This window comes from Mytilus galloprovincialis, chromosome 10, assembly GCF_965363235.1.
Source record: "Mytilus galloprovincialis chromosome 10, xbMytGall1.hap1.1, whole genome shotgun sequence".
Taxonomy (NCBI): domain Eukaryota; kingdom Metazoa; phylum Mollusca; class Bivalvia; order Mytilida; family Mytilidae; genus Mytilus; species Mytilus galloprovincialis.
The window spans coordinates 64,160,712-64,186,148 of NC_134847.1; the positions used below are offsets into that span (position 1 = coordinate 64,160,712).

General features: G+C 31.0%; 1 protein-coding gene across 7 annotated transcripts in view; it reads left to right on the forward strand.

The window, feature by feature from the left end:
* Nucleotides 1–25,437, forward strand: part of LOC143048109 (dystrophin-like) — a 207,346-nt gene that overhangs the window by 83,712 nt on the left and 98,197 nt on the right. For all 7 annotated transcript variants that reach the window (XM_076221562.1, XM_076221566.1, XM_076221561.1 and 4 more), the window contains 10 exons: nucleotides 1,810–1,982; nucleotides 5,126–5,341; nucleotides 11,769–11,882; nucleotides 16,460–16,786; nucleotides 20,512–20,725; nucleotides 21,305–21,408; nucleotides 22,471–22,623; nucleotides 23,382–23,543; nucleotides 24,252–24,380; nucleotides 25,052–25,225. In XM_076221562.1, coding sequence (XP_076077677.1) covers nucleotides 1,810–1,982; nucleotides 5,126–5,341; nucleotides 11,769–11,882; nucleotides 16,460–16,786; nucleotides 20,512–20,725; nucleotides 21,305–21,408; nucleotides 22,471–22,623; nucleotides 23,382–23,543; nucleotides 24,252–24,380; nucleotides 25,052–25,225 — 1,766 coding nt within the window. The remainder of the gene's footprint in view (nucleotides 1–1,809; nucleotides 1,983–5,125; nucleotides 5,342–11,768; nucleotides 11,883–16,459; nucleotides 16,787–20,511; nucleotides 20,726–21,304; nucleotides 21,409–22,470; nucleotides 22,624–23,381; nucleotides 23,544–24,251; nucleotides 24,381–25,051; nucleotides 25,226–25,437) is intronic.

Consider the following 25,437-nt stretch of genomic DNA (forward strand, 5'->3'; position numbering starts at 1 on the left):
TTTTTTTTTGTTGTTGTTCAAACTAACTTGTATTTATTTAAAAAAAATATAAAGTAAATGAACTAAAAATTATTCATTGTGTTGAGAGGCTGATTTCTCTCTCTATATATATATATATAATATATATACATGTACTTTGAAAACCTTACAATCTGTATATCATTCTATAACTGGTCTTTTCATCCTCTCCTAGACAGTTTTCCACTTGACAAAAGTACATTTGATAATGCCTTCTTACTCATTGTGACATGGCTGAAAACTTCTCATCAAATATTGTGACGTCAATGATGATGTCTACTCTAGCCTCAATACCGGAATGGGGGGGGGGTTACTGAATGACTGAGCAGGGTAATATAAGCTAAAGGAAGGATGAGAGTAGGGTAATATAAGCTAAAGGAAGGATGATAGCAGGGTAATATAAGCTAAAGGAAGGATGATAGCAGGGTAATATAGGCTAAAGGAAGGATGGTAACAGGGTAATATAAGCTAAAGGAAGGATGATAGCAGGGTAATATAAGCTAAAGGAAGAATGATAGCAGGGTAATATAAGCTAAAGGAAGAATGATAGCAGGGTAATATAAGCTAAAGGAAGAATGATAGCAGGGTAATATAAGCTAAAGGAAGGATGATAGCAGGGTAATATAAGCAAAAGGAAGGATGATAGCAGGGTAATATAAGCAAAAGGAAGGATGATAGCAGGGTAATATAAGCAAAAGGAAGGATGATAGCAGGGTAGTATAAGCAAAAGGAAGGATGATAGATACCAACTAGGGCTATGTGTACTAATTTGGTGCATATATCATTTATGACTATATATTGGTACATGAATCTGTATACATATATGATATATTTTATATAGGATTTATAAATACACATTAACCTGCATGGTATGATCTGTTATAGATATGACTGATAAAATTAAGGACTTTAAAAAAAATAAAATTAGTGGAGAAATAGAGTGTCATTCTGACAATTATCTTTCCCCTTCATCTTGAACTATCATTTGTATTCCAAATGATGAAAAATCTCAAACTTTCTGTCTCATCTGGATGGCAGGTGATAGTTTTCGGCATTGCATTAAGAGCCCATCTGAAACCATTCCACAGCTATAGTTGGTATCAGTACTTTTGATCTTAATGGTATGGTAAAGATAGAACAGTGTGAATCAACTTGTTTTCCTATCAATTTTATCTTTGATTCTCTAGTATTTTTAGTCCTATGAACTCTTCACATAAATGATTTATATACAAGCAAAATATTTACCGTCCACAGAATCTTCTCATTTTACACTACTGTATTATTATTACATCATCACCTAAAAGTTGTTAATGACAATAGAGGGAACAGATGTGCCGAGAGAGATCTTGTGTCACTGAAGGACTTACAGTGTGTGACAGTCAAGGTCACAGTCATGTAAAATTTGACAAATTTTTTCACTATTTTCATAATACAATGTTTTCAGTCATGATAAATGTGATTTTATTCCTATAAATTGCTGGATTTTAAATTTGTTTTAGAATTTTTCTAAAGATCAAATTATGCAGTATATTCCCATAAGACATTCTAATTTTTTTGGCGGAGACTGAAGTGAAAGCCCTACAGAAAGTTGATTTTGTATTACAATGGAATTACTTATTGTTAAAATCTTGCCAAGTGATTTTTGTTTTAATGGATTAAAAAGCATCTTAGATTATCAAACAATCTGGAAAATTTGATACATCTATCATAAAATGATATATGAAGATTTCTGAGGTTGATTAAAAAATGATAAACATGGTAACTGTGGATTGATTGTTATTTTCATTCTAGGTAAAAGACAAAGGTTGTTGTCTGAGGCCTTGGATAAAGTACCTCCCAAATCTTACGTTGAGGCTGTCGGAGCCACGTTGAAGTGGATAAGTGACATGGAGTCTGTACTTTTGACAGAAAAATATATGGTCTGTGATATAGAAACTATGGAAGAACAATTACAACAGTATAGGGTAAGTGGAATTTCTATTTTTATTTTTGAAGGGTATATGATTTTTCAAAACTTTTTTATATTCAATACTGCCAAATAAAATATGCTTTCTTATGCCAGATCAGCTCTAATCTTTGGTGGTAACCTCAAACCTTTTTGACAAATTTCATAGAAGCTATAGATTTAGATACCAGCCTTTATATGCCTTGTATCTAAGTTTATGATAAATACTAGATTATTGTTGAAAAATAAAGTTGAACTCTCTGCAGGGGCGGATCCAGTCATTTTAAAAAGGAGGGGTTCCCAACCCCTGACAAAGGGAGGGTTCCAACTATATGTCCCCATTCAAATGCATTGATCATCCAAAAAAAGGGGGGTTTCAACCCCTGGAACCCTCCCCCTGGATCCGTCACTGCCCTGTTAAGCATGAGAAAGAACTGAATAAATCTCAAATTTTCATTATATATCATAGAAAAAATATTTCATTATTGATTAAAACTTTATTTAAATATGCTTATTTTAGAATTGATGGGTGTTTGCTTTATGCTGCATCAGCACAAAAAAGCTATAAGGCAGCAAGGGTTATTTTAGAAATTTGGAAGTATATCATAATTCAAATACACATGATTTAAACTATATTTGGTGCATTGATAAATATAGCAAAAATTTATATGTATCACAACTGCTAAGTATATATTTTTTAATTTTTGATACATATTAGCTCGAGGTTGGTCCGTAGACTAAACTTTTCCCATACATGATGTTATTCCTGTTTAACATTACAAGGCTCAAACCAGGTTATATTCTTACAATGTAAATACAGAATCCTGAAAAATTAAGATAGATAACTATCAATGTTAACATTTTTGTTTTAAATATTTGTAAACCTTTTTTCAAAATTTTTCCTACTGTGACAGAATAACCTATAAACTATATAAAATCTATGTCAAAAGGATGAGATGACCTCAATACTATGGTTCATTGATCACAATGTAGTGGCAGGTGAAGATTGAGGTTATCATTCAGGTTAAAATAGTTGGGTGTAAGGTTTATGTTCTATTTACTGGAATCTTTATTCATGAATGTACTAGCATTTGAACCAGACAATATTTGTTGGCAGGAATGTATGGCTTTAATTTCAAAGTTGGATTTAGGTTTTGACCCAGATATCAAGACTAATTTATCATAGAAATGTGACAGTGTAAGCAGGGCATGATATCATATGGACTCATATTCATATTATTATTTTTTTATTAAAAAACATTGTGTATGCGATGTATATTGACAAAGTAGTTTATCATTTTGGTGGGTCCATGCTTTATGGTGTCAATTGGAAACACATCTTTTGTTATATGACATTCAAAGGTGAAGAACAATTAGACTATTTTTAGGAAATTTGTCAAGTGTTAAGTTAGTTATTACACTGTCCCCCTGACAGACTGTTACACTGGTAATGTGCAGAAACAGATTGATTTCTATTGATGTACCAGTGGTATCACCATACGCCAAGATAAGTAATCACTGAAGTAGCTTCTTCTATCAATATTTACATCATCAGTTTTACTTTGATATACAGACAGTAAATTATGTAATAACATTTGTAGAAAAAGGGACATTAGATAAGTTTTTATCTACTTAACAATTTCACACACATGCAATAAGAAACGGTAATGTGTTTGGAGCTAGCTTAGCTGACTCACAGGGCAAAAAGAGAACTGTTGTCATTAGTTGTGTTCATAGTCTGTCTGTCTGTCACAAACGTTTTTAGTTCACTGACAACTCTTCAGAAACTTCAGAGTACTTTTTCAACTTAAACTAACCATGTCAATAATGTATGATATAATTGAAAGGTGCTTTTTATGCCACACCTAGGGGCCTTATGTGTATGTTCGTCAGTCTGTCTGTGTTCCGTTTCAGGTTAAAGTTTTTGGTCAAGGTATTTTTTGATGAAGTTGAAATCCAATCAAATCGAAACATAGTCACTATGATATGATTATGATATGATCTTTCTAATTTTAATGCTAAAATAGAGTTTTGACCCTAATTTTACGGTCCACTGAAATGATAGTGTGATTGGGCATCTGTGTATATGGACACATTCTTGTTTAAATTTTATCATTTTGATTTGATTTGACAAAAAATATGGCTGCCACAGAAAATTGTGTTTCTGTGTGGTTCCCCATTATACTCTGAATGACAAAGGTTGAGTAAATATTACCAGTGCATACATGACATACGTAGCACATGTTTTATGCATAATACATGTCGGGTAAACTCATACAGACTTTTTGAATAAGAGAAAGAAAACACCTTCTATCAAAATATCTCTAGTTTTATTGTCTTCACAATCTTGTTTGGCTGTCTTTTATCCATTAGGAATTTGTGCTCCAAGATAAATATTTCTTTTTTTTTTTTTTTTAAATCTTTATTGAGAGTTGAAATCTTCAGAATGTACAAAAATATTAAGATTTAATGGATATTAGAAAGTTGAAGGTTTTAAGTGAGCATTTGTTTTGACACTTAGACATGTTGATATGTCAGAATCAGCTGTTATTTTAAGTAGATATTTTCATTAAGTCATCAAATCTGTCAGTTTCATACAGTGTAAGGGGAGATAACTGACTTTATCTATGATAATTAACAGATCAAGGTTGGCAAAACATATGTAAGATTGGAATAAAATCATCTAATTTTTGAAGAAAAGAATAATTAGCTTTTACAGTAGAATCCTCATTTTTATGTGGCATTTTGACAAGGAGAAATATTTTATATTTGATTGAAAAAACATCTAAGAACTTACACTTTTACTTATTTACATTGATATATGCACTGATCCCTACTTAAACACTAAATTTGTACAAGTCATATTGTTCTTCCAATCAGTTCATCTATTAACCCACTCTGAAATGCTTTACTAAAAAAAACTGATGGAAAATAAGTAAATTTTGTACATTTGGCAAGATAGAGTTATTTATGTCAACTCAAAAATAAAATAGAAGCATAGGAGGTGTCTCACTTTTAAAAGTTTAATGCCAACAGGATTTTCTGCACCCAATTTGATACTTATTTTGAAATTAAAAAGAAAGATCAAGATTATTTTGAAAATATACATTAGATTTTTACTTCTTAAAAACTATTGTTCAAAATACATTTATATTTGTACAGAATTTGCAATCAGATTTACAAGAGCACAATGGAAGCCTGGACTACATAAACAAGACAGGCACTAACTTAATAGGGAAAGCAGCAACTGAGGACAGAGCATCGAAACTCAAGACTGACCTCAATGACCTAAACACTAGGTGGAGCCAGGTGTCTGTTGTCATTGACGAAAGGCTAGACAAAATTGAAAAAGCTATTGGTCAACTGAAAAAGTATAAGGTAGGGATTGTATATGATAGTAATAAAAGAATATGTATATAACAGGTACATTTAGAGCACAGTGCTTTTAATCAACATGCTGTCAATTTCAAATCACATTTATTTACAATGTTTTATTGGTTGGTTGCTTAATTATTATCTATGCTTTATTGATTCACTGTGTGTCTTTGATTCAATTGACTTGACCAATTGACCTTGTTTTAATTGTTTCATTGTACTTGTCCCATTAAGTTTGCCTTAATCAATTCACTTTACATATCTTTTGATTCATTTCACTTATATGATTTACTTTGTGCCATCCATTCACTTTTCTAATCTGATTCCCTTTGTGTCATTGATTTACCTTTCTTTGTGTCATTGATTCACTTTCTAATCTGATTCACATTGTGTCATTGATTCACCTTTCTTTGTGTCATTGATTCACTTTCTAATCTGATTCACATTGTGTCATTGATTCACTTTCTAATCTGATTCACATTGTGTCATTGATTCACCTTTCTAATATGATTCTCTTTGTGTCATTGATGCACCTTTCTAATCTGATTCCCTTTGTGTCATTGATTTACCTTTCTTTGTGTCATTGATTCACTTTCTAATCTGATTCACATTGTGTCATTGATTCACCTTTCTTTGTGTCATTGATTCACTTTCTAATCTGATTCACATTGTGTCATTGATTCACTTTCTAATCTGATTCACATTGTGTCATTGATTCACCTTTCTAATATGATTCTCTTTGTGTCATTGATTCACCTTTCTAATCTGATTCCCTTTGTGTCATTGATTTACCTTTCTTTGTGTCATTGATTCACTTTCTAATCTGATTCACATTGTGTCATTGATTCACCTTTCTTTGTGTCATTGATTCACTTTCTAATCTGATTCACATTGTGTCATTGATTCACCTTTCTTTGTGTCATTGATTCACTTTCTAATCTGATTCACATTGTGTCATTGATTCACCTTTCTTTGTGTCATTGATTCACTTTCTAATCTGATTCACATTGTGTCATTGATTCACCTTTCTTTGTGTCATTGATTCACTTTCTAATCTGATTCACATTGTGTCATTGATTCACCTTTCTAATCTGATTCGCTGTGTGTCATTGATTCACTTTGTAATCTGATTCACATTGTGTCATTGATTCACCTTTATAATCTGATTCCCTTTGTGTCATTGATTCACCTTTCTAATCTGATTCACTGTGTGTCATTGATTCACTTTCTAATCTGATTCAGTGTGTCATTGATTCACTTTCTAATCTGATTCACATTGTGTCATTGATTCACCTTTCTAATATGATTCTCTTTGTGTCATTGATTCACCTTTCTAATCTGATTCCCTTTGTGTCATTGATTTACCTTTCTTTGTGTCATTGATTCACTTTCTAATCTGATTCACATTGTGTCATTGATTCACCTTTCTTTGTGTCATTGATTCACTTTCTAATCTGATTAACATTGTGTCATTGATTCACCTTTCTAATATGATTCTCTTTGTGTCATTGATTCACCTTTCTAATCTGATTCCCTTTGTATCATTGATTCACCTTTATTTGTGTCATTGATTCACTTTCTAATCTGATTCACATTGTGTCATTGATTCACCTTTCTTTGTGTCATTGATTCACCTTTCAAATCTAATTCCCTCCTTTCTGTCAATGATTCACTTTCTAATCTGATTCACATTGTGTCATTGATTCACCTTTCTAATCTGATTCGCTGTGTGTCATTGATTCACTTTGTAATCTGATTCACATTGTGTCATTGATTCACCTTTATAATCTGATTCCCTTTGTGTCATTGATTCACCTTTCTAATCTGATTCACTGTGTGTCATTGATTCACTTTCTAATCTGATTCAGTGTGTCATTGATTCACATTCTAATCTGATTCACATTGTGTCATTGATTCACCTTTCTAATCTGATTCAGTGTGTCATTGATTCACATTCTAATCTGATTCACATTGTGTCATTGATTCACTTACTTATCTGATTCCCATTCTGTCATTGATTCACCTTTCTAATCTGATTCCCTTTGTGTCATTGATTCACCTTTCTAATCTGATTCACTGTGTGTCATTGATTCACTTTCTAATCTGATTCAGTGTGTCATTGATTCACATTCTAATCTGATTCACATTGTGTCATTGATTAATCTTTCTAATCTGATTCACTGTGTCATTGATTCACTTTCTAATTTGATTTACATTGTGTCATTGATTAACCTTTCTAATCTGATTCCCTTTGTGTCATTGATTCATTTTCTAATCTGATTCACTGTGTGTCATTGATTCACTTTCTAATCTGATTCAGTGTGTCATTGATTCACATTCTAATCTGATTCCCTTTGTGTCATTGATTCATTTTCTAATTTGATTCACATTGTGTCATTGATTAACCTTTCTAATCTGATTCACCATCTGTCCTTGATTCACTTTACTAACCTGAATCATTTTTTTTCATAGATTCACTTTTCTTTCCTTATATACTTTCTGTCATTTATTCATTTTACTTACATGATTCACTTTGTATCATTGATTCATTTTATCTACACAATTCACATCTCTAACATGATTGAATCACTTTGTTTTATTGATTCACTTTACTTACATATGATTCATGTTGGGGTTATCAATTCACTTTATTTGTCTGGTTTACTTTGTGTCATTAATTTGCTTCTCTTACCTGAATCACTTCATTTTAGTGATTCACGTTATTTATTAACATTGTTTTGGATGATTCACATTGGTCATTAATATCACCGTTCACTGATTCACATGTTCAGTGATTTAATATTATTACTTAAATTGTTTACATTGTCAAACAGATTTATGGTAAAGGCATGGGAAGCAAAAGTTTTGATTGTCTTTGTTAAGGAGGAGAGTAGAGCATGTTTACATTTTCTGTTTGTTTAGTTTCTTAAATAAGTTGACAAAAGACATATATTATCACTTTGTTAAGTTCCGTAAACAAAACTCATATGTAAAGACTGAACAAATTTGTAGATAAATTTTGAACAGTTTACATATTTACTGTCAAAATATATTTGTAGTACATTGTTCAATTTTCTTCAGTAAGGGTACACACCCATGTTGTATATTTGATTATTAACATATTAGATAATACTTTATTGACATTAATTTCCTTGTACCCATCCTATTTATTACAGTACTTTGGTACTATTTACTTAGAGGTGCATTCAGTACTTCCCTGTGTTGATATTAGATATTGACTACAATGTTTTTGTTTGTTATCTTTATGCTATCTTTTATCAGACTATGCATCTTATTCTAATATTTATTTTGATGATGGGCTACTCCCAATGTTTAATAGGTATTTCTTATTCTTGTATGGAGTCTTGTCAAAATTGTGAATTTAATTCAAGATGAGGGCCTCTGAAAGAATTGTAAATCCACAGAGCTTGCATATGGAAAGTCATGCACACACCTGCATGGTGCACACATCAATTCCTTCCCTACATCCAAAAAATAACATCAAAAGCAAAGTTAAAAAACAAAAATAATAGCCAAAATAATTTGGTCATCAACAACAACAACAACAACAATACTTCATTTTAAGAGGGTTACACAGTTAGCTATATAACTAATCTTCCAGGTGCAAAAAGCCTCAATTTTGACAATTTTTCATCTTTTTTCTTGACCCCGAAGATCCAGGGGTGCTAGTATAGGTATCCAGCTGTAGTCTGCATGTAGAGTAAACCCCAGTTAACAAATTGACCCCAACAGTTATTAGGTGGAGTGAATCTGATCTTGGTTCAGCAGTCTAAAGAAGGTCATTTGGACCAAAAATACGGAATTTCATTATTAATTCCGATTTTTGACTTCAAATGGACCTACAACCGGAAGTAGTCGTTTCCTATGTGTATTTCAATAATAACTATGATTAGTAGTTATATGACTACGATTAGTAGTTATATGCCCGTGAGTTTGCACTATTTGTGCATGTTTTAGGCCTCTGAACTTCCTGTGTAAGACACCGATGGAAATCCCACCCCTCCAGAAAATTGTGTTTCATCTGAAGTCAATTTTCAAAGTCCGTAAAAATTGAGTTCTAAAAGTATCGAATGCCATTGGAGCGAAATAACGGTGGTTTGGGTATGTAGCCATAAGACGGCCACAGCATGGTATGGGTTAAGTTTGTCATTTTCAGGCCTTTTATGCTGACTATGCAGTATTGGCTTTGCTCATTGTTGAAGGCCATACAATGACCCATAGCTATTGATTTCTGTGTCATTTTGTCTCTTGTGGAGAGTTGTCTCTGACATTGGCAATCATACCACATCTCCTTTCCATTTAATATGAAAATAAATACTTCACAATATTGAAAAATATATAGTGATAATAAATAAATGCATGATGTGCAGAAAATCTTTGTAAGCAAATCAACATTCAATGGGTATAACTTGTAACACCCATTTAAATAGTGTTAAAAAGAGCTTAGGGATTGTTTGCAGCCAAAGAAAGGTTTAATCATATGAGACTTAATTTAATGTAATCTTAATCCAATAATATCTAAAAACCTGTCCGACAGCAGTATTCGGATTGACTTCTGTGCCCTTTATCTCATGTACATGCAGATTTAAAATTCTGAAGTACAAAATTAATTTGAAATTTGTCACATATAGTGTTTGTTTGAACAGTGGATTTATAAACGTTTTGTAGTTTTGTAAATGTAAATTAGATTGGAGTGTTTTTATGAATAATTTTACAAGTCTTTGAAACTGAAGTTAATTTGTCACTAACATACATTTAACTTTAGATATGTTGACAAATTTTGTGTCTTTATGTAAACTAAGGGTGTTTGTTCACAGCGTTAAACATGTTTAAGTAGTTAGAAAGTAGATCAAGATTAGGAATGTTTGTATGAGGATCTATGTTCGTTTTATAAAGACCCAAATAACATGATTGTCTCCTGTACTGGGAGTGCATACTGGTTGTAATCTTGTGGTTTTAAGACCACTTAAAAGTAAATTCAGAATCACATAGACTTGAGTGTTGTAGATTGATCAGAAAACTAATTTCATCTCTCTACCCTTAGTGCTATTATAAACATAATTGACAATTATCCCCCTTTCCTCAAACCCTGGTTCCTCCTCTATTAATTTTTAAATAAGATTTTCCGGAAGGTTTTGATTTTGATTTTTTTTTCTTTGAAATTGGTATGAAAATTCTTACATACATATTTATCAGAATCATGCTTTAACCTGTATTTCCATGCTATGAAGGGACAAAGGTTTTGAAAATCCCTATTTTGTATGGTAAAGAGATAATAAAGGTTTCATCCTATTTTGAGTGGGGCCTGGAAGGCCGATAAGTTTAGGTGTTTATCTTCAATGATATCAAGCATATCAACACTGAGGTTGTGGGTTGCAGTTTTGTATAGATTGGAATTTCTAGTGTTCCTTTTTAAGGTGGGTGGTTCACTTTAAGAACTCAGGCTTCCTCTCAAGTCTCACCCTATAAAATTTGGCCACCATGATATAAGAGCCAAGAGCAGGGCTGCCAAGTCTCAGACATTTAGTGTGAGACTCACTCATGTTCATTACTTTTTGGCGGCATTTTCCTTCGATCTATTGTTTTTTCTCTTAGATCTTTTTAATTTTGGTCAAATCTCACGCATTTGCTTCATGAAAAGTTGGCAGAACTGCAAGAGTGCTGAAAGTTGCATAAAACATCAATAATCAATCCAAAATGGAGCTGGGATTTTTTTTGTTAGAATGGAATAACACATACATTCTGTAACTAAATTATGCTGTAGCCAATTGTGATTCAAATTCCACATGAAAGTGCACACGTTACCGTTTCAAACAGATTCATAAAAGCTTTCACAGTTTTGAAAGAATAACAAACTTTAGTAGTAGAAAATCTCGTTTTAACATGCTTTGTAGACTTTTCATGTCATCCAGTTTTGCTTGTGTTTTTTTCAACAGAGTCCCTCTTGTAGAATAGGTTATACATTTTTCTGTGTCCATACTGAACTTTAAATATAACTTTATTAAAGTTGCATGTAGTTCACAATAAAAATGCCTTTTAATTTTGTTCATTGTGCATACTATAGTCATTAAGAGTAATTTAATCATAAAAATTTAATAAGATAGTTTAAAACTAAGTATAGTTTTTGTCACCTAAAGCATAAAAATAGATACACATGATTAATGTCTTTAAGTTTAATCAATGCACAAATGACACACTTCATTTGTTTTCATTTAAATTTTATGAATGAAATAAAAAAGTATAGTCTGCTAAATATAACAAACTTCCTGTGGGACAATCCACTTTCCATACAAGGGATGACAGCTTCTTGACCTACTTTCATTTTGCAGATATAAACATTGATTAAATGTCTGATGAAGTACAATTCCAGCATGAAAATGAATTTAATGTATATTTTTACAATTTACAGAGTCAGACAAGTGGTTTAAATCAATGGATCGAAGAAATGGATGTGTTCCTACATGCTGACGACCCCACCAATGGGGACCTACCAACATTAAATGCACAGTTGAATGAGAGCAATGTAAGAGTAGTTATGTTATCTTATGGGGTTACATGTATGACAGTCATGCAAGGTGCTTGTTTACAAAATCTGCATTATTAGTTAAGTAAACAACATGTAGGCTGTGTAGTTAACCAAAGAATATGACAGGTAGGATTTAATGCAATAGTTTTTGATAAATCGTCTGCAGTCATAAAAATATTCAGGTGCATATGCTGCACCCTGTTTTAATACATAAGTATGCAAGAAGTCATCTTTTTAAAAACCATAATTTTTAATTCAAGGGTAAGTACATTTTCCAAATCATTTTAATTTTTAGGCACAATTAGGATTGGTACATTATTTACTGCCATATATATTTATTAAAGTTTCATTTTCAACCTATTCTATCTGAACTTGAATGCCTTTAAGTGTCAGCAATGTAATAAAATAATATTTGCATAAAACTTAAATTAAGATCTGATTTATGTATAAATTTGATGCAATAAAGATGCAAATCAAGGGAAGATACTCTTAAATTATCTTCTACACAGTAGTGTCAAAGTTGTTCAAAAATTTCATATTTTCCAACTGAATGAGGATTAAATATCTGTCGTCATATATTCCTAATAACCTAGGTCTGCACTACAAATTTTATCAAATGATATTCCTTTGTAACAGTATAGATTATATGTCAAATTATCTAAAAAATTGCATTCTTTAAAGATAAACAGAAGGACCCTTTTCAGGTCGTTGTGATTGGGCTTTATTATTTTGCAGGAATTAGGAATTAACCTTTATTGTGACTCCTGGAGTAATGATTAATTCAGGAGAGAATGCTTGATAGTGATGACATTTTTCCTTCCCTCCCTCTATATATATAACAAATTGTATTAGTTATCTTTCCCCATCTAACCAAGGTCATTGATGATGAACAATGAGAGTACCCAGTGGTGGATCCAGAAATTTTCATAAGTAGGGGCCAACTGACTGCCTTAAGAGGGGTCCAGCTCTGATCATGCTCCAGTGATTTCCTATATAATCAACCAAATTTTTGTCAGAAAAGGGGGCCAACTCTAAAACCGCCTCTGGAACCAGTTTACTTCAATGTAAACAAAATGCTCTTATAAGTTTTTAAGGAAGTATTAATCTAAAACTCTATAAACTTTATTGGCACCCAAATTAATACCATTCAAATGATGACTGAATGTAAGAATGGGCACTATTTGCTTTTCTCATTGTTGAAGGCCGTACGGTGACATATAGTTGTTAATATCTGTGTCATTTTGGTCTTTTGTTGATAGTTGTCTCATTGGCAATCATACCACATCTTCTTTTTTATACTATTTGTATTGTTTGGTTACCAAACCCTTCAACTTTTGCCTCAAATGATAATGCCTTTTTTTAAAACCATAGATTAATCTTCAGCATTATTTTGCTGTCAAAGCCTGAAAGGTTAAGTGCATGTATGTAAAATCTTGTAAATGTATTAGTAAGTTGTACAAAGTCTTTTGAAGTTACAAGTGCATATAACTTTTAAGAATATTCTCTGATATCATTTTTAGTTAGGGGATAAACTGTCAAACATATATCCTGTTTGAATTAAAAGTTTTTTGGAGGTCATGAAATTTTTGCAAAACATGATAGAAAATACAGGTAGATAAAAAAAAAAAAAGCCATGTTAATTATACTGATAATTTTTAAATCCAATATTTAACAACCAATACAAGCAGACATTGTTCAAACACTATCGACAAGTGAAGGTATTTCTAATGAAAATTTTATGACACTGTAGTATTGACCAAACCTTTATTTAGATGGCTAGGTTAGTTTTGAGTTCCGTCAAATTAAGGACAGAAATAAAAAGGTTAGTCAAAGTCAAAAAATTTTCAATCATTCATAAATCGTGATATAAATGCAAAAAGGAAATTCTTCAAAGTCAAGTAATTTTATAAAATGAGAACATATGTGTACTTATAAAAACAGTATAACTTGTCACCAGTCAGGTTTGTTGCTTGATCCTCATAGAGTCGAGGAAGACAAAATTGAAAAATTCAAGATAGATTATTTGCATAAGTCCTATCTTTAATTTCTTATTATTTCCTAATGCAAACCCGATTTCCAAGAACTATTTGTTCTATTCTAGTTTTAAAATCAAAAGAATTTAGGAGATCCCATTCATTCATGGAATAGACATCTATTTTATTAAGTTTATTTTCACAAAGAATTACCTTTTGGTAGTGTTGATTGTTTTTACTACATGTGTATATTAGCCAGGTCTTTAAACTTACTTAAACAGGTTTTTTTCTAAAGATATTTCTATAGTCGTGTATTAGACCACCATAATTCAGCTTACACACAGTATCTATAATTGATTACATAATTTGTATGATTATCATGATCTTAAGTTAAAATTTAAATGCACAAATTACTTATCAGAATCATCTCAATGTTTGTTAAAATTGGTTGAATAAAGTTATTGTCAAGCTTCCATCAGATTGATAGTATTCACGGATTAAAGTCAATTTGTATAGTCTTTGATCGTTTAACTGAAATCTTTAGATTAGTATTTGAAACTAGCTTGCTGTTAAGGAAATGGTTTTCTCCCGTTTAATGTTGATTTTACTTAAATTGCTTAATTAATTCCCAGATTTCAAAGTTTCATCTGAAATGGCTGTAAATGCTGTCAAAACAGTTCAGATAAAAAAAAAAGTTTTAAAGTCAAATTGTTTGGTTGAACACTTTAATATACAAACAAAAACTATACCAAGCTTTACATACAGACACCCTACCTATTCATGCAGACACACCTGGAATTAGAAGACATGCATGATAAGACAATTGATATGTTAAGGCAAACAATTTAATGTTGGTTGACCTGTAGATATCTTTACTCGGTTTGTTTCTTGCTAGTTTGCTTTCTCCTTGAAGTTTACACCTCTGAGACATCTTTGTGTGTCAATAAAATTGAGAATTGTTTAGCCTTAAATGTTTTGTTCCTTATTTTGTACATACATGTACATTGCATGAATTCTATCTAACCTACAGTCACCACAGATCATAATAATATGCCAGTTATTTGTTTAAACTTCAATAAAACGGATTATGAATATGGTTTTTGCCTAAAGATATGATTATTAAATTGTTCAAAAGCTTAAGTCAGACATTTTTGTGAGTCATAATATTTTGTGACTTTTAACATTGGAAATAGAGACTAAAATATAAATATTGTCTGTCCGTGTTGTCTGCAAGGTCAAAAGGTAATTTTATTTTGTTTGCTTTCCTGTTCAAGTACAAATTTAAATGAAATTAGTTTTTAAAGAAATGTAAGATTTTATTTGGTATGGTATACATATAACTGATCAAACAAGCATGTTTGAATAAATAGGCATACATCCTAAACATCAAAGAGACATGATAAAACTTAAAAAGACTCTAGGACGGCAACATACAGTTTTCAACTTTAATTTTTTGTTTATTTATTCTTATCCAATTGGATAAACCGTTCCAGAGCACCTGAGATCACACCCAGTTATTGGAGGGGTTTATGTTTTGAGTTCTGATTTTTTTCTGTATTGTTTTGCAAACTGTTGTTTGTCCTCAACATGTTTTTATGATGCCATTGCATTGTCATTTCTCGTGCCTCTTATTTATTTTCGAAAGAAATGTATCTATCTTTAAACAATTTTCAATTGAGAAGTGCCATATGTAAAATCAGAATCAGTGTACATGATCTCAAAATAGAAAGAGACAGGTATAAAACTTTATATATAGATAGAGACCAAAGGCTTTGTAAAAAATGTACTTTAAATCAGGTTGAAGATGAACAACATTTTATAACTAGTTGTCCAGCATACAAAAAATTATAGGGAAATATTTTTCAAGGAAATAAACTGTTCTTATTTTATATATCTCTCAAATGAGGCAAAATTTGTTTGGTTATTTTCTAATGAAAATTTGTCTGTACTTAAATATTTCGGGAGCTGTATTATTTCATGTCTAAATGTTAGACGAAATGTTAATTAATGTATGTAGTAAGAATGATAATTGTAATGATTTTATAGTTCTGATCCTGCCTGGAATAAAATGTATGTGATTTTTATAGAATGAAGATAATAACATCTGTCTGAACTTTTTAATGTTTCATTTTAATATATAAAAATGTTTTTCTGTTACAAATCATGATGTATTGTTTTATGCGTACATGAAGAGCCTTCATTGGAATAATAAATATTCTTATTCTTATTCTTATATTATAAGTTTTAAACTCTTGTCTATTCTATTATTTATTTTCCAAGCATGAACCAAGAAGAAGGCTGATTTAGGAATCCATGTAGCACTATTATTGTATCAGGAATCAACAAAAATGGCATTCACAATAAGTACTGTAACTAAAATGGGAAAAAAATAATGCCAGCTTTAGTCTGTTCAAAGACTTAATGAATCTAGAAGCATGACTAAAACAGTTTTAAAAATAGTATTTTTAATTAATTAAGCATAACTTTGATAAAAACTCACTAAAACATCAATAAACTTAAGCATATGTTTTTTTCTCATAATAGGTTTGACCTTAGAATCTATAAACAATCAGTCATTAAATATTTCTTTATTTCTTACAGGGTGTTCAAGAGGATATTAAAACTTTACAACAGAATGTCAACAACATCAACGACTTATGCAAACAACTTCTGGTGGAGGCGGAGCCTAATTTCGGTGAACGTCTGGTGACAGAAATAAATAGTTTGAACGAAAAGTGGGCACAAACTGTAAAACTTGCTCAGGAACAAAATACACGTTTAAAAATGGCATTAAAAACTAGTGAATCGGTTTATAACAGAATTAAGGAATTAAACGAGTGGCTTGAACCAATCAAAGAAGACATTTCTAATAAGGACTATTCTGTGGAAAATCCTAATGACTTGAATGTCAAAAATAAAAAGTTCAAGGTCAGTATTTATATTTGCATAAAGACCTAGTGATATCTATGATATCCATACTAATGAGATATCTGTTGGTTTATATGATAAACATTACTCAAGAGGTATCTTTTTATTCATATAATATCCTTTAATGTAGAAATATCATTTGGTTTATATATCACAATATATTATTGCTTTCTACAAATACTGTCATTCATTAGGAAAATGATAAGAACAAATACTTTTACAATAATAAAAAAACAAACTTTAAAAATATTTATTTCAAGACTAAAGAACAGTTTTGCTTTGAAATTGTCAATTAAAAGTGATGGACTAGCTATACATATATATCTACCTGAATTTCAGACATGAGTATTGAGCGAAAATAATAACTGTAGATTCAGTCATTTTCATTGGTAACAATTTTCATGGATTGAGGAAAACCTGTAATTTGGTAGAAACAATGTATTTGATTTCAGGGTTTTTGCCAATCTCTGCGTACAAAAACTTAACACTGTGTGTTTTTATGCTCCACTTAGGGGCATTATGTATTTTGGTTGTGTGTCTGTTCGGTTGTCTGTCTGTCCAACCTCAGGTTAAAGTTTTTGGTCAAGGTAGTCTTTGATGAAGGTGAAGTTCAATAAACTATATTCTTAGTACATATGTTCCCTATGTTATGATTTTTATACGACCGCAAAATTTGAAAAATTTTTCGTCGTATATTGCTATCACGTTGGCGTCGTCGTCTGCGTCGTCCTCGTCGTCGTCCGAATACTTTTAGTTTTCGCACTCTAACTTTAGTAAAAGTGAATGGAAATCTATGAAATTTTAACAAAAGGTTTATGACCACAAAAGGAAGGTTGGTATTGATTTTGGGAGTTTTGGTCCCAACATTTTAGGAATTAGGGGCCAAAAAGGGCCCAAATAAGCATTTTCTTGGTTTTCGCACTATAACTTTAGTTTAAGTTAATAGAAATCTATGAAATTTTGACACAAGGTTTATGACCACAAAAGAACGGTTGGGATTGATTTTGGGAGTTTTGGTTTCAACAGTTTAGGAATTAGGGGCCAAAAAAGGGCCCAAATAAGCATTATTCTTGGTTTTCGCACAATAACTTTAGTTTAAGTAAATAGAAATCAATGAAATTTAAACACAATGTTAATGACTACAAAAGGAAGGTTGGTATTGATTTTGGGAGTTTAGGTCCCAACAGTTTAGGAATTAGGGGCCAAAAAGGGACCCAAATAAGCATTTTTCTTGGTTTTCGCACCATAACGTTAGTATAGGTAAATAGAAATCTATGAAATTTAAACACAAGGTTTATGACCATAAAAGGAAGGTTGGTATTGATTTTGGGAGTTTTGGTCCCAACAGAATAAGGGGCCCAAAGGGTCCAAAATTAAACTTTGTTTGATTTCATCAAAATTGAATAATTGGGGTTCTTTGATATGCCGAATCTAACTGTCATGACTGTGTATGTAGATTCTTAACTTTTGGTCCCGTTTTCAAATTGGTCTACATTAAGGTCCAAAGGGTCCAAAATTAAACTTAGTCTGATTTTAACAAAAATTGAAATCTTGGGGTTCTTTGATATGCTGAATCTAAAAATGTACTTAGATTCTTGATTATTGGCCCAGTTTTCAAGTTGGTCCAAATCGGGGTCCAGAATTAAACTTTGTTTGATTTCATCAAAAATTGAATAAATGGGGTTCTTTGATATACCAAATCTAACTGTGTATGTAGATTCTTCATTTTTGGTCCTGTTTTCAAATTGGTCTACACTAAAGTCCAAAGGGTCCAAAATTAAACTTAGTCTGATTTTAACAAAAATTGAAATCTTGGGGTTCTTTGATATGCTGAATCCAAAAATGTACTTAGATTTTTTATTATGGGCCCAGTTTTCAAGTTGGTCCAAATCAGGATCTAAAATTATTATATTAAGTATTGTGCAATAGCAAGTCTTTTCAATTGCACAGTATTGCGCAATGGCAAGAAATATCTAATTGCACAATATTGTGAAATAGCAAATTTTTTTTTAATTAGAGTTATCTTTCTTTGTCCAGAATAGTAAGCAAGAAATATCTAATTGCAAAATATTGTGCAATAGCAAGATTTTTTTTTAATTGGAGTTATCTTTCTTTGTCCAGAATCAACTTAAATCTTTGTTATATACAATATACAATGTATATTCACTTTTTACTACCAACTGATAAATTAAAATAATCTTTACCATTCAGTGATAACAAGCAGTTTTTTTACATCTTAATATTTTATGATGTATTTAAATGAGTAGTTATTGTTGCAAACTCCATTAGAAATTTTAATTGAGATTAGTTTTGGAATAAGGGAAAGGGGGATGTGATTAAAAAAATTGGGTTCAATTTTTCTCATTTGAAATTTCATAAATAAAAAAGAAAATTTCTTCAAACATTTTTTTGAGAGGATTAATATTCAACAGCATAGTGAATTGCTCTAAGAGAAAACAAAAATTTTAAGTTCATTAGAACACATTCATTCTGTGTCAGAAACCTATGCTGTGTCAACTATTTAATCACAATCCAAATTTAGAGCTGAATCCAGCTTGAATGTTGTGTCCATACTTGCCCCAACCGTTCAGGGTTCAACATCTGCGGTCGTATAAAGCTACGCCCTGCGGAGCATCTGGTTCTAATTTGAATGTCAAATTAGAGTTTTGACCCCAATTTCACAGTCCATTGAACATGGTAAATGGTAGTGTGAGTGGAGCATCCATGTACTATGCACATATTCTTGTTTTTGAAAATTACAGTGACTTGACTGTTAGAGTTGCTATTCAGCAATTGCAACTCATTCAAAATTTTGACCAAATTGCAATTTGTTTTATTAAACCAAATTGCTCATCTGGTCAAAATATTGAACAAAATGTTCAGCCAAAATGTGAAAGTGCAAGGTGATGAAATAAAACATACTCACAATCATATAAGACTTTAACTCCACTTTAATGATGTTGTGAAAAAGTGAGTCTATCAGTTTGTATAGGTATATTATAGTCATTTCCATGGTGAAGGAACTGTCATTATTTTGAATTGCTATAAAAATGTCCAAACTAAGCTTTCATATAGTTTTTCTTTCTAAAAGTATTCTATATTCATAAGAATGAGATATCATTTTAAATAAAACATCATATATTCAGTAAAATATGTGTGAAATAACAATATGCTCTTGATAAGTTTCCATGGGGAGATAACATAAGATATTATTCTTTTGAATAAAGACTTTTTGAAAGAAAAAATTATTATCTCCCCATGGACACTTCCTACAAACATATTGCAATTTTACACATATTTTACTGAATATGAAATGTTTTAATTCACATAATGTCTGATTCTTATGAATATAGAATACTTTTAGAAAGAAAAAATTATGTGAAAACTTAGTTGGACATTTTTATAGCAATTCAACATAATAACAGTTCCTTCGGCATGGAAATGACTATAAATTATCTATACAAACTGATAAACTGATTTTGTCACAACATCATTAAAGTGGAGTTAAAGTCTTATAGGATTGTAAGTATGTTTTATTTTATCACCTTGCACTTTCACTACTTGACTGTGGTTTTCTACAGCAGTTAGTTGAAATTTCTTACCAGTTGAACAATTTGATTTTATAAAACAAATTTCAATTTGGTCAGAATTTTGAATAAGTTGCAATTGGTGGATAGCAACACTTACAGTCAAGTCACTGTAAATGAATGATATATATTTTTCAGATTTTGAAGACAGAGGTGACCTCTAAAGAGGACGAAGTAAACAAAGTGAATGAAGAAGCCAATGAAATGTTAAACTGTGCTCCATCAGGCTCGTTACAGGAATTAGCTCGAGCTCTGATGAGACTCAATGCTCTGTGGACGGATGTTTACAATAGGGTGGATCATTACTCACAACTCTTCTCTTCCTCTGAAACTCAGTGGAAAAAATGGAAAGGTTAGCATACAAGTATAATCATTATGAATGGTCTTATACCAATTTTAACAGATTTTGTTGGTAAATCATGAATTTAATTGTTACTGAAGTCAAAAAAATTATAGTCTTGTATGCAGATTATGGCAAAACCAATCACAAAAAATGAAGTATCTCTGAAAAAACATTGTTTCCGCAATCCATTTAAAAAATAACAAATCCACATTATCATCTGGCATGTCTTCAAAATTATTTTTTTCATTATTTTTCATAATATTGATGGTTAACCGAGTCTCTTAAAAAAGGATATTTTAACAGAATTAATGAATGATTTTATATAGTATAAAATATCAATTGATTTTATGTACTGTGATGTGAATGCATTTCTTGTTAAAATTGTATATTTAGCCTACATACATAGATTTTCTATAAATTTTCTAGAAGTTGCATATATAGAGTTAAAAAGAAAAAGGTGACATCAAAGAAAAAAATGTACCATCAAATGAAATGCAAAGGTTTACAATACAATATAACAAAAAACAAAATGGTATCATCTGTAACCACTGCTATTGGAAAACTGTTGAGTTGTATTCTAATTTATAGGTATGTTGGATGAAGAGAAGAGACATTTGGGTACTTTTGAACGGAAAGTGAAGAAATCCCGGGGGTTTAGTTCTGATGCTGAAGACATTTCAGAGGAACTTGATGTAAGTAAGAGAAAAACCCACTTATTGTCTGACAAAATTTTTGAGACAATATTTATATCTCTGAAGATTTACACGTTGAGTCAATTTTACAAGATTCAAATTCTAAGTTCTTTCTACATATTATAAAAGTTTTTGTCTCCAGATAATAATATGTGTTTCTTTCACAAGATTTTGCATTTGCTTTAATCATTTGATTTCTGTAAGTATTAGCAATATCAACAAATCATTTTTTCCCAAGTTTGCATGCATGTCCTTTAGGACATGAAAATTTAGTCAATTTGGCCTTACTATTTACACTGAATTTGGACCAGAAAATTCAATCATTTTGGCCTTACTATTTACACTGAAATTGGAACAGAAAATCCAATCATTTTGGCCTTACTTTTTACACTGAATTTGGAACAGAAAATTTAATCACTTTGGCCTTATGATTTACATAGAATTTGACTTTTTAGCGCTGTGTCAGTTTTCAAGGTTTGACACAGGTTAATTCTATTTCCATAACCTTTAAGCTAAATTTAAAATCAAATGACAGAATGTACTTTGATTTGATGAAATATTTTATATTTATTATGTAACTATGTCGTGTGTAATAAAACTCATTGTGTGTTGTCTGCCGCATGCAGCTACAGTGAGACAATTCTGAATGGAATGATGATATAAATAGTCCTAGTTGGATGAAGGTAGTTCAGTCTAAGCTTCCGTCCTGGAATTTAAACGATGGATAACAAAAAGAAAATTTGAAAATATTTCAAAAGTGAATATAAAAAAGTCTGTGCATTTCAAGGTTAAAAATCCATTGTATAAGCATATCCTGGAATTTATAATCTGTGGATAACCAAAAGAAAAATTTAAGTATATTGAAAGTGAATGACAAAAAAGTCTGTGCATTAAAAGGCTTTTAATATACGTTTTGGTTTGATATACCTTTCCAAAGCCTTTTCAGTTGTGCTGGACAACAGAAAGCAGGTTTTTGAAAGAAAATTGTACAACATATTGGAACACATTTGACTAAAAGATTAAATAAGCTAATGAAGTAGCTTGATATTTTTTGTTGTTTAGGATATTGAAACCAGCTTGAGGGACCATACATTAGAGAAGAAGACCGCCCTGTGTCAGTTAGGACAAGATCTGATGGCTAACTCAATCATGACTGAAGTGATCAAAAAAGAACTAGAGGATCACTCCAATCAGTGGAATTCTTTGGACTTTCAGGTAACAGTTTTGATGATTATTGTCATCATATTGTATCATATTGAAATGGTATATTTTAAATGGGCCTCTATATATAATTATATCATATTATAAGTACGTCTGAACCAGTGACAACTCTACAACAGATTTATCCATCTGATCACTAGCAGTGATGGTGATACATGGCTGTGTACATTCTATATATACAACTCTTCTAAACATCAGCTCAACAATGTTAGGTCTGTAAAGTTGCTTTTGCAAATTTTTTGTTCTCTTGCCGGGATTTGAACTAATGCTACTGAAATATCGTGACACCAAATCACCATTACTGTATCCGGCGGGCTCGACCACCTGGGCTTCACAAAAAATAAAGATGAAGATTATATATATAACAATTTGATAATGCCTTCCATGTTATTATGTTATAAAGATAAATGTAACTATCTATGGGTTAGTTGCCATTACTTCTATACATAAAATTATTCTGGGGTTAGCAAAGATTTTAATTGTTAACCTATATCATTCAGTCATACTGAAAATGCTTTCTTAAGCACCAACACAAATTATTTTAAGTTTGTTTCTTTATAATTTGAATTGATAAATAAGTTTCTGCAATTGAAAAGATTTTGTTTTGCACAAAATGTGTTAATTGAAAAACTCATATCATTGAGAATTTAAGAATAAAAGCACCATAAAAAAGAATTATTTTGCACAAATGAAATTGAACTGATTAAAAAAAAACTAAATGAAAGGAATAGCTTCTTCATATAACATTTTAGGCAAGGGAGAGAATTCAGGACTTAGAACAGTCAATAAACAAATCCCAATCAATAGAGAAACAGATTTTAGAGATGTCCAGTTGGATGTCTGATGTTAGAGACATGTTACAACAGAGGCTAGATGCAGATGTACTCGCTGGTGATGTTCCTGAGGAATATCAGGTAAATATATAAACAATTGAAAATTGTCAGGTTAATTATAATGACTTAGTTGACATCAATATTAACTAATTTCAACTTATGTCATATGAATACAGAAATGAGTGACTGGTGGAAAATAATGTTTATCCAACTCACTAATTCATGTATATATCAAAAATTTAGTCTTCCGTGCATGATTTCATCTTTTCTTACGCTAAAATATCATATAATTGTCAGTTTATCTTTTTGTCTCTCTCTGTATGATTTAACAAATATGGCATCTCATTAATTGAGTGTTTTGAAGCCGTAGTTTAACGATTGTCACCTTATAATAAACAATCAATAAAGAAGCATGGATAATGAGCATGTGTATAACATTTACAATCAGATAATAGTTGATTTCAATGACAGATCCATGTGTATTGTGATCACCGGATTTTTACAAGAAGGGTCACGCTAAGGTCACTTGCGTATGCAAAATACTAAGGCAAATTGCTTCCTGGAAGCAAGCAATTATAAAAAAGTAATCTTCTTCTAAATGTGGACTAATTAAAGAATTTTCTTCAAGAAAAAGTATATGTACATAAGTTTTATAATGAAAACTATATATAAAAAACATATGCATCATTTTTTTAGCTCACCTGGCCCAAAGGGCCAAGTGAGCTTTTCTCATCACTTTGCGTCCGTCATACGTCGTCGTCGTCGTCGCAAAAATTGTTTCTATTTCAGTCTTTAAATGAAGAAGTAAAGCAACAAGAAGATTTATTAAAAGAGTTGGAGAAAGTATCAAAAGATTACAAGGCACAAGGGAATGTTGAGGGATACGAAAGATTGGAAAACCAGATTAGTCTCCTCAATGTATGTTATCTATAAAGTATAAGTTACAGATTATTTTATAAGTTTTTGTTCTCAATTCATTCTATCCAGTTAGTGCAATCTGTATGAGTATTTAAACTAGCTTTTTTTCTAGGACAGTCTATACTTTTTAAAATTGTTTTTTTTTTCTGTTGCTGGCTTATACAGCTGCTGTTCTGTTTAAAATGTATGACTCATAATTCTGAAATATGTTGTTATACAACTTTGACAGCTCTAATGTCCTTCCGGAAATTAAAAAATATAAAAATTGATAAAATTGCAGAAATTAGATGGGTTGATATTGTCATTATATCTATGCTATAAACTAAATATATATTGTGCTCTTAAATTTCCATAAGTGGCTATAAAATACAACAAAATATTAATTATAAGATCATCTCAGCTGTAGAAAAAGTGTATTAATTGTTAGTGCAGAATTTTTGTGCAGTTCATTTAAATTTTAAAGCATGAACAATTTATGTAAATATAGGATTATCTCCCTTTGACTATAGTAAATGATTGAAAGAGAAGTGTCTTATCTGTAAAATTCATGTACTGCACATTGTACACTGTACAATTTAACAATTAAATGTCAATTTTAAGCATTGTTTGTTTTTAAATCTACCTAAATGCTCTGAATAAGAAGACACAAAAACTGTTATTTATTTTTGCAGAAAAATTTCGAGGAAGTGATGTTAAAATTCAACAAGTTTCAAAGACCAACAGATTTCGATCCTAAATTAGGTCTCGTCCAACGAGAATTAAGTAATATTGAGGAGAGATTACATTTACTGGATATTAGGACAGATGACCCGGAGGCATTACAGAGTACTCATGATCACTGTATGGTTAGTAATAACTTTTGGGGTTTTGGGCACATGTATTTAATTTTGTGTCCTCAAATTTCAACAGTTGTGTTAATGATTGTGTTAATGAATTGTTTTTTCAATTATTTGACTTTTTATATACACGAAATTACTTCTTTTTCATATTTATGGATAAGCAGAAATGTGAACACAGTTTTAATAAACTTGTACCTACTCGCTGGGAATTCTGCAAT